The sequence below is a fragment of the Schistocerca piceifrons genome, chromosome 1, assembly GCF_021461385.2.
Source record: "Schistocerca piceifrons isolate TAMUIC-IGC-003096 chromosome 1, iqSchPice1.1, whole genome shotgun sequence".
Lineage (NCBI taxonomy): Eukaryota > Metazoa > Arthropoda > Insecta > Orthoptera > Acrididae > Schistocerca > Schistocerca piceifrons.
This window is the reverse complement of record NC_060138.1, coordinates 1,012,899,715-1,012,910,517: the sequence shown is the minus strand read 5'-3', so window position 1 is coordinate 1,012,910,517 and position 10,803 is coordinate 1,012,899,715. Positions and strand designations below refer to the sequence as shown.

Here is a 10,803-nt window from a genome sequence, read left to right as displayed (position 1 = left end):
AGTAAAACACTGAACTGTAATGTTTATGTCTAATAACTTGAGCTTGCTATGGAAAACCACTCAGTATATCTCTAATTTTGACAAAAACATTTTTGTCTCTGAACTAAACTTTAACTGCTGTAAATGAAATTGTTTCTTCTTCATTTAAATGATGGAAAAATAATTGTATTTATTTTGTTTGAGGGATGTGTCACTGCATGTTACTAATGAATTTTGATACTGGAAAAATGTTTTCTAATAAGGAATTTTTTTGTGTCAGTGTCAAATAGAAAATAACAACATCTTTGTCATTAATTTTAATATATTACATGATTTAAGAGAGATGATGATGATACATTGTTTATGTAGATGGAGATAAATTCTAATGGAGTATTACCGTAAGAGATCTATTTTAGATTATGCAACTTTAAGCATTCAGTTGAGCAAGTACACAATTCCAGAAAGAAATTTTCACTCTGCACCAGAGTGTGAGCTGATATGAAACTTCCTGGCAGATTAAAACTGTGAGCTGGACCAAGACTTGAACTCAGGACATTTGCCTTTCACAGGCAAGTGCTCTACCAACTAAGCTACCCAAGCACAACTCATTACCTGTCATCACAGTTTTATGTCTGCCAGTAACTCGTCTCCTACCTTCCAAACTTCACAGAAGCTCTCCTGGTAGAGTACTTCCCATGAAAGGCAAAGTCCCCAAGTTCCCGGTCTTGATCCAGCACACAGTTTCAATCTATCAGGAAGTTTCATGTACACAATTTTTCACAAGTTAAACACCTCTTTCAGTACATATATCACCTTTCATTATGAGTACAGACATTCACATGCTTTTATTATTGCAAAATTCTAGATTAAATTGAATAAATTAAGGGGCAACAAATTTCTAATTCAGTCAGGAAGTCATTGTTACAGTAACTTTTCACATTTATGATTTGGTAGCTTTAAAATTATTTTTTCTTGTCTGCAGTGCCTGCAGCTGAGACTGATAGGAATGCTTTTCCTGCAAAAACATGTAAAATAATATTAGAATTTCATATAGTTTGTTTGAAAATTTATCTATTTTGTTCATCTCTTTGAGAAAAGAGAGATTTAAATAACTTCATAACACTCCTAGACAATAAGTGATAATAATAAGATTTATAATTTTATGCTTTTAATAGTTCCTCTTTTACTGTGGATATTTTGGATGGCAGTAGCATACAAAAATAATATATTGTACTGTGTTATGATCTGTAATGATAAAAATAATAAAGTAAGAGTAACTAACCAAAAGAATGCAGAAAATTGTCTTAGTAATTCAATCAATATAGTCCGTGGACGTAATTCTGATTGGGGAAAAATCATATACGGCTTCCCCAAAGCTCAGTCTTACCCCTGACATTGCTCCTCATATACATAAATGATATTCCGTCTAGTATGCAACAAATAGAATTAGTTTCTTTTGCAGATGACACCAGTGCTTTAAACAATCCAAGCATATAAGCATGAACAGAAGAAATGGTACACAGTTTGTCAACATTGTTGTGTCATAAATTGCTGTGGAGCAACTAGCAGTCATTCAATTTCACTCAGCAAAGTGGCTAAGCTGCTATTTGAGTCCATGGAAAAGGCTTATTGTACTAATTATTTAAAGTATTCAATTTATGGTTGAGTGTTTGAGCTGTTTAAACATCTTAAAGGACAGGTGTTGCTCAAGGACAATGAGAGGTCAGGCAATACACCCTGAAGTTTGAACAACAAAAATGTTGAGAAAATCCTCGCTCTTTTAAAAAATGATCACCATGTCTCATGCTGAACTGTTGTTGAAGAACTGAACATCTGTAAAACAAGTGTTTAAGACATTTTCCATAATGTTTTGAAGAAGAGAAAAGTGTGTTCGAAGTTCGTCCAACACACTTTAACTTGCAAACAAAAACAGTGATGCATGTACACCTGCTGTGATGTGACTGGAATAAAAAATGCACACATTTCTTTTCTGGAAAAAATTGTCATAGATGACGAGACTTGTTGTTATCAAAACAAACCTACCACAAAAAGACAAATGGCAGAATGGCTCTTTGATGATTTGTCAAGGCCAAAGAAGGTGCAAATGACAAAATCAAGAGTGAAGACATAGTTTGTCACCTTGTTGATGTTATAGCATTATCCAAAGGGAATTTTTTCCTACCGGCACCTCTGTAAAATTGCACTATAACTTGGGTGCCACAGATTGGTTGCAGAAGATGATTCAGATGGTTTGTCTGCAACAATGAAAGGGAAGGGATTTCTTCTTGCTGCATGGAATTGCTCCCATTCAGCTGGCTGCAAATGTAGTGCAGATTCTGGCAAATAATGAGTGACAGCTCTCAACTGCCCTTCATATTCACCTGATTTGGTGGGTAATGGCTTCTTATTATTCCCAAATATAATAATTCACATGAGGGGCCAGAACTTTGATGACATAACCAGCATTCAAGCCAATGTGATGTGTGAGTAGAACAACATCTTAAAAATGGGATTTTTCTGACAGTTTCACATTGTTGCATGAACATGCTGTGCATTGTGCACAAGTAGAACAGCTGAACTGTTAAAACCAAAAGTTTCTCTATTTTGTATTAATACAGTCTTGAAACTTTTTGGGACTGATGGGGTCGTATCATTTTCAAGGAAGCCACAGTAATTGGAAACATTATTGTGGTTAATAGAAGTGCTACAGTGATAGATGAACAGTGGTGAGAATTCATGTCAAATTTTGAACAAAAACAAAACAATATCAAGGTATTTTTGTATTTCAATAAACCATGGACCATGAACCATGGACCTTGCCGTTGGTGGGGAGGCTTGCGTGCCTCAGCGATACAGATAGCCGTACCGTAGGTGCAACCACAACAGAAGGGTATCTGTTGAGAGGCCAGACAAACGTGTGGTTCCTGAAGAGGGGCAGCAGCCTTTTCAGTAGTTGCAGGGGCAACAGTTTGGATGATTGACTGATCTGGCCCTGTAACACTAACCAAAACGGCCTTGCTGTGCTGGTACTGCAAATGGCTGAAAGCAAGGGGAAACTACAGCCGTAATTTTTTCTGAGGGCATGCAGTTTTACTGTATGGTTAATGATGATGGCGTCCTCTTGGGTAAAATATTCCGGAGGTAAAATAGTCCCCGATTTGGATCTCCGGGCAGGGACTACTCAAGAGGACATCGTTATCAGGAGAAAGAAAACTGGCGTTCTACAGATCGGAGCGTGGAATATCAGATCCCTTAATCGCGCAGGTAGGTTAGAAAATCTAAAAAGAGAAATGGATAGGTTGAAATAAGATATAGTGGGAATTAGTGAAGTTCAGTGGGCAGGAGGAACAAGACTTTTGGTCAGGCGAATACAGGGTTATAAATACAAAGTCAAATAGGGGTAATGCAGGAGTAGGTTCAATAATGAATAAAAAAAAAAGGAATGCGGGCAAGCTACTACAAACAGCATAGTGAACGCATTATTGTGGCCAAGACAGACATGAAGCCCACACCTACTACAGTAGTACAAGTTTATATGCCAACTAGATCTGCTGATGATGAAGAAATTGAAGAAATGTATGATGAAATAAAAGAAATTATTCAGATAGTGAAGGGAGGCGAAAATTTAATAGTCACGGGTGACTGGAATTTGGTAGTGGGAAAAGGGAGAGAAATAAATGTAGTAGGTGAATATGGATTGGGGCTAAGAAATGAAAGAGGAAGCCGCCTGGTACAATTTTGTGCAGAGCACAACTTAATCATAGATAACACTTGGTTCAAGAATCATAAAAGAAGGTTGTATACATGGAGGAACCCTGGAGATATTAAAAGATAGCAGATAGATTATATAATGGTAAGACAGAGATTATATTCAGACTTCAAGAAGAATATAATAATTCCAATCCCAAAGAAAGCAGGTGTTGACAGATGTGAAAATTACCGAACTATCAGCTTAATAAGTCACGGCTGCAAAATACTAACACGAATTCTTTACAGACGAATGGAAAAACTAGTAGAAGCCAACCTCGGAGAAGATCAGTTTGGATTCCGTAGAAACACTGGAACACGTGAGGCAATACTGACCTTAAGACTTATCTTAGAAGAAAGATTAAGGAAAGGCAAACCTACGTTTCTAGCATTTGTAGACTTAGAGAAAGCTTTTGACAATGTTGACTGGAATACTCTCTTTCAAATTCTAAAGGTGGCAGGGGTAAAATACAGGGAGTGGAAGGCTATTTACAATTTGTACATAAACCAGATGGCAGTTATAAGAGTCGAGGGACATGAAAGGGAAGCAGTGTTTGGGAAGGGAGTAAGACAGGGTTGTAGCCTCTCCCCGATGTTGTTCAATCTGTATATTGAGCAAGCAGTAAAGGAAACAAAAGAAAAATTCGGAGTAGGTATTAAAATTCATGGAGAAGAAATAAAAACTTTGAGGTTCGCCGATGACATTGTAATTCTGTCAGAGACAGCAAAGGGCTTGAAAGAGCAGTTGAATGGAATGGACAGTGTCTTGAAAGGAGGATATAAGATGAACATCAACAAAAGCAAAACAAGGATAATGGAATGTAGTCTAATTAAGTCAGCTGATGCTGAGGGAATTAGATTAGGAAATGAGGCACTTAAAGTAGTAAAGGAGTTTTGCTATTTGGGGAGCAAAATAACTGATGATGGTCGAAGTAGAGAGGATATAAAATGTAGGCTGGCAATGGCAAGGAAAGTGTTTCTGAAGAAGAGAAATTTGTTAACATCCAGTATTGATTTAAGTGTCAGGAAGTCATTTCTGAAAGTATTCGTATGGAGTGTAGCCATGTATGGAAGTGAAACATGGATGATAAATAGTTTAGACAAGAAGAGAATAGAAGCTTTCGAAATGTGGTGCTACAGAAGAATGCTGAAGATTAGATGGGTAGATCACATAACTAATGAGGAAGTATTGAATAGGATTGGGGAGAACAGAAGTTCGTGGCACAACTTGACCAGAAGAAGGGATCAGTTGGTAGGACATGTTCTGAGGCATCAAGGGATCACCAATTTAGTATTGGAGGGCAGCGTGGAGGGTAAAAATCGTAGAGGGAGACCAAGAGATGAATACACTAAGCAGATTCAGAAGGATGTAGGTTGCAGTAGGTACTGGGAGATGAAAAAGCTTGCACAGGATAGAGTAGCATGGAGAGCTGCATCAAACCAGTTTCAGGACTGAAGACCACAACAACAACAACAACAACAAAGACAGAGATTTAGGAACCAGGTTTTAAATTGTAAGACATTTCCAGGGGCAGATGTGGACTCTAATCACAATCTATTGGTTATGAACTGTAAATTAAAACTGAAGAAACTGCAAAAAGGAGGGAATTTAAGGAGATGGGACCTGGATAAACTGAAAGAACCAGAGGTTGTACAGAGTTTCAGGGAGAGCATAAGGGAACAATTGACAGGAATGGGGGAAAGAAATACAGTAGAAGAAGAATGGGCAGCTTTGAGGGAAGCAATAGTGAAGGCAGCAGAGGATCAAATAGGTAAAAAGATGAGGGCTAGCAGAAATACTTGGGTAACAGAAAAAATATTGAATTTAATTGATGAAACGAGAAAATAGAAAAAATGCAGTAAATGAAGCAGGCAAAAAGGAATACAAACGTCTCAAAAATGAGATCGACAGGAAGTGCAAAATGGCTAAGCAGGCATGGCTAGAGGACAAATGTAAGGATGTAGAGGCTTATCTCACTAGGGGTAAGATACATACAACCTACAGGAAAATTAAAGAGACCTTTGGAGGAAAGAGAACCACTTGTATGAACATCAAGAGCTCAGATGGAAACCCAGTTCTAAGCAAAGAAGGGAAAGCAAAAAGGTGGAAGCAGTATATAGAGGGTCTATACAAGGGTGGTGTACTTGAGGACAATATTATGGAAATGGAAGAGGATGTAGATGACGATGAAATGGGAGATACGATACTGCATGAAGAGTTTGACAGAGCACTGAAAGAGCTGAGTCGAAATAAGGCCCCGGGAGTAGACAATATTCCATTAGAACTACTGACAGTCTTGAGAGAGCCAGTCCTGACAAAACTGTACAATCTGGTGAGCAAGATGTATGAGACAGGCCAAATACCCTCATTCTTCAAGAAGAATATAATGATTCCAATCCCAAAGAAAGCAGGTGTTGACAGATGTGAAAATTACCGAACTATCAGTTTAAGAAGTCACAGCTGCAAAATACTAATGCGAATTCTTTACAGACGAGTGGAAAAACTAGTAGAAGCCGACCTTGGGGGAAGATCAGTTTGGATTCCGTAGAAATATTGGAACATGTGAAGCAATACTGACCTACGGCTTATCTTAGAAGCTAGACTAAGGAAAAGCAAACCTATGTTTCTAGCATTTGTAGACTTAGAGAAAGTTTGAAAATGTTGACTGGAATACTCTCTTTCAAATTCTGAAGGTGGCAGGGGTAAAATACAGGGAGCGAAAGGCTATATACAATTTGTATAGAAACCAAATGGCAGTTATGAGGGGCATGAAAGGGACACAGTGGTTAGGAAGGGAGTGAGACAAGGTTGTAGCCTCTCCCCGATGTTATTCAATCTGTATATTGAGCAAGCAGTTAAGGAAACAAAAGAAAAATTCAGAGTAGGTATTAAAATCCATGGAAAAGAAATAAAAACTTTGAGGTTCGCCGATGACATTGTAATTCTGTCAGAGACAGCAAAGGACTTGGAAGAGCAGTTGAACGGAATGGATAGTGTCTTGAAGGGAGGATATAAAATGAACAGCAACAAAAGCAAAACGAGGATAATGGGATGTAGTCGAATTAAGTAGGGTGATGTTGAGGGTGTTAGATTAGGAAATGAGACACTTAAAGTAGTAAAGGAGTTTTGGTATTTGGGGAGCAAAATAACTGATGATGGTCGAAGTAGAGAGAATATAAAATGTAAACTGGCAATGGCAAGGAAAGAGTTTCTGAAGAAGAGAAATTTGTTAACATTGAGTATAGATTTAAGTGTCAGGAAGTCGTTTCTGAAAGTATTTGTATGGAGTGTAGGCATGTATGGAAGTGAAACATGGATGAAGAATTGTTTGCACAAGAAGAGAATAGAAGCTTTTGAAATGTGGTGCTACTGAAGAATGCTGAAGATTAGATGGGTAGATCACATAACTAATGAGGAGGTGTTGAATAGGATTGAGGAGAAGAGAAGTTTGTGCACAACTTGACTAGAAGAAGGGATCGGTTGGTAGGACATGTTTTGAGGCATCAAGGGATCACCAATTTAGTATTGGAGGGCAGCGTGGAGGGTAAAAATCGTGGAGGGAGGCCAAGAGATGAATACACCAAGCAGATTCAGAAGGATGTAGGTTGCAGTAGGTACTGGGAGATGAAGAAGCTTGTGCAGGATAGAGTAGCATGCAGAGCTGCATCAAACCAGTCTCAGGACTGAAGACCACAACAACAACAACAACAAAATAGATAGATGTACAAAAAATATTTCGAGTGATTTCTGTGCTGCAAGTTATTCATGTACATCTTATAAAACTGTAGAAGCAAAGTTGACAGGAAAAAAGTTATAACTAGCTGTTTTACCATCTTTTTCCACTGTCTGAGACAACAGTAACTCTAATTAGGTATTGCATACTGAAAGTTACCTCATGTAACCTCATTATAGTGTACAGAAATTTAATACATTAACGGTAGAATCATAAATGGACAACAACTAACCATGAAAACATGTCCTGTTGCAATCTTTCTTGCTGCTGCAAGAATTAGAAACTTGGCTTAAACATAATAAATTTAATTCAAGAGAAGAATTCGTAAAAATGATTAATGCAAGAGTTTGTTTTACAACTAAAATAAAACACACCTTCACGTTTATCATATACAGGGTGATTCATGAAGATATGCAAATAGTTTAATATGTTATTCTACAAGTAAAACTAAAGAAAAAAGTTCATATAATCATAGGTCCACAAATGTTTAGGTAAGGAGGTACAGGTAATAAAAGATTTTGCCTGAAATTTAGCAACTTCGCTAATATGAAGCCATCACAAAACTGTATGGGGTTAAAGTAAAGCACAATTTCAATTTATTATGTTATTGTTGATCTGGTGAATCCAATAAAACATGTCCCAAGTGTGTATCTGCCGTAGTTTTGCAGAACATCCAGAGAAGCAAGGGCATAATTTCGTAAAATTTTTAATTTCTTAACTACGTGGCTGAATTTGTTTTTTAAATTCCAGGAAATTGCACAAAGTTTTTAACAGAAATTGCAGAGAATTTAATTTTGGAAAAATGATGGTAATAACGTTTATGGAAACTGTATGAATATGTCAGATAATCTGCTTTTATCAATACCATAGCGCACGTGAACTCATGTTCAACTGGCAAAAAACAAAGTTCAGTGTTGAGGAAGCTGTACAGTGTATATACAATTTCACAATATATTCACAATAAATGTTCAAAAATGTCTCCACTGAGTTCAATGCATTTAGCTGCACGTGTATGAACAGATTTTGTTGCTCGTTTCAGTTTGACACAGTTGTTCCTAATTTCGTCTACTGCATTCATAATGCAACCAAGTAATGCAGATGCACATCTGGAACATGTTTTATTAGATTAGCCAGGCCAATAACAACAATATAAATGGAAATCATGCTTTACTTTAATCTCGTACAGTTTTGCGATGGCTTCATATTAGCGAAGTTGCTAAATTTGAGGCAAAACCTTTTATTATCTGTAACTACATAACTAAACATTTGCATACTAATGTTTATATGAACTTTTTTCTTTAGTTTTAGTTATTAAAATATTTGCATATCATTGTGAATCATCCTGTATAGCAAACAAAGATAATGTGGTTTCTAAATCAACCAAAATTTCTGATACCACCCTGATTTTACTGAAATAGTGAATCCACCCCCTTTTTGTTAATGTATGATCTGTTTTTGTTTGTAGAGTAAAGGATTCATGATATTTACCTAAGCAAATTTTACATTGCAGTATTTACAAAATATTTTACCTTCCAAAATTTTTCTGGTAAGTTATTAAAGTATTATGTGTATCATACTATGTGAAAGTATTGTACTGCAAAGATTAATCTTGTAGATCTCATTTTGGACAAGCCTATCAAACAGAAATATAAGTTGGTTTTACTTTTTCCATACATTTATAACAAATGTCATGTAGACTTGATAATTTTTCCACATTTAATTTACATAATATTAAACAGAAATTTATTACTGCTAAATGAAGAACATCATTATTTTTCAGAGACACACTTAATTTCTTTGAAAACAATTTTTACTGATGTGAAAACAAAGAATATACATACCTTTACAAGTGGTGTATTATGAAATTTCTAATTTTTATATTGCTAGTCCATAAAATTATTTTTTGTTATTTTTGATCTCAGATTTTTGTATACACACAAGAAGATAAAAAAAATTCTTAGGTTCCCATTGTTTTTGAAAAACAGATGCCATTGTTACCTTCAATTTGAACAAACAGCTCCTAGAACATTCTGGAAAATCATTATCTGTTATATACAACTGAATGTTCACCAAATCAGTCAGTCTGGTCTTAGGAAGTCTGTAGTTCAGAATTGTCTCTGTAAGGCCTTGTATTGCACACTTAGTATGTCTTCTGTCATAAAAGTGTTGTGTAAAAAGGTACTTGTGTGTAAAAACATTATGGTGTACTTTAATTTTAATGACCAAACAAAATGTGAAATGAAAGAGAGGGACTTGTATGAAGTGATGCTTTCACTGGAGAAGCCATATGTTTGGACCATTTCATCTCCCAGCAAACTGATGAGCGCTGCATTTTTAACCAAGAAATCAAATTTAATGTTGAATGAGCTAATAATTTCTAAGACTTTCCGGGTGATTTGTTGTCATCTCGTAGAATCGGGTGTGCTGCCGGTGGTCCGCGTCTTCCCAACATGATATTTCAATGTCATAACTCGGCGTCTTCATCAGGTGTTCCCTGAGACTGAACACCTCAGGGAACACCTGATGAAAACGCTGAGTTATGATGTCTAAATATTGTATTGGGAAGACGCAGACCACCAGCAGCACACCCGATTCTATGAGTTGAATGAGCTTACTTTCCAATTTTTCTAAATGTACTGCATCAGACTCAGAGTAGCTAAAAATGTACAAAATTTTGATATAAACTGCAAAAATATTTCTATAATTGCAGAAATCATGTGTATTTAAGAATTTTGCTTTCTGCACTCATTCATATTATTGTGGAAATTAATTTTGCCTCTCGTACAAGTACAGTGGTTGTGACTGTCACAGCTCATCCTCAAGTCACTCTTATTGTGAAGTGTAAAGGGTAGAAGCTTGCACAAAAGTGGACACCTGTGTACATGTGTACAAGCTGTCACTTATTTTGGAATGTTGATGAACTACTTTCGTCAGTACATGTGATGCCTACCGCAGAGCACCTACACGGCGTGAGTCACTGGCCACCTGCACACAGTATAGCTGTTTTATCTAGCACAGCTTAAATGTGGAATAACTAGTTTCTCACTACAAAGTGGAACCTCGATAAGTCTATAATCATCTGGTGCTAAGGTGACAGACCAAGTCATGATGAGTTAGAGTAGGTGTGCATGTTACTATAAACTGCTTTTTTGTGAATAATCACGTGGAAGTTATTTACACAGTGTTTGTGTATTTCTGCTCTTCATGGACCCAGTACCTACATATCCTGACAACTAGTATGAGTAGTTCACAGCTGACACTAGAGCCACCTTATACAAGTATCATCAGGGAGTAATGTGTTGGCAAGTGAGAATAAGATTGCCATGATGTTAGAAGATGGTTC

General features: G+C 36.6%; 1 protein-coding gene across 4 annotated transcripts in view; it reads right to left on the bottom strand.

Moving 5' to 3' along the window:
* Positions 1 to 293: 293 nt before the first annotated feature.
* The window catches only part of LOC124800364 (parathyroid hormone/parathyroid hormone-related peptide receptor-like), a 490,636-nt gene continuing 480,126 nt past the window's right edge, over positions 294 to 10,803 (bottom strand). For all 4 annotated transcript variants that reach the window (XM_047263018.1, XM_047263001.1, XM_047262994.1 and 1 more), the window contains one exon: positions 294 to 994. In XM_047263018.1, the coding sequence (XP_047118974.1) occupies positions 942 to 994 (53 nt within the window). In that variant the 3' untranslated portion in view covers positions 294 to 941. The remainder of the gene's footprint in view (positions 995 to 10,803) is intronic.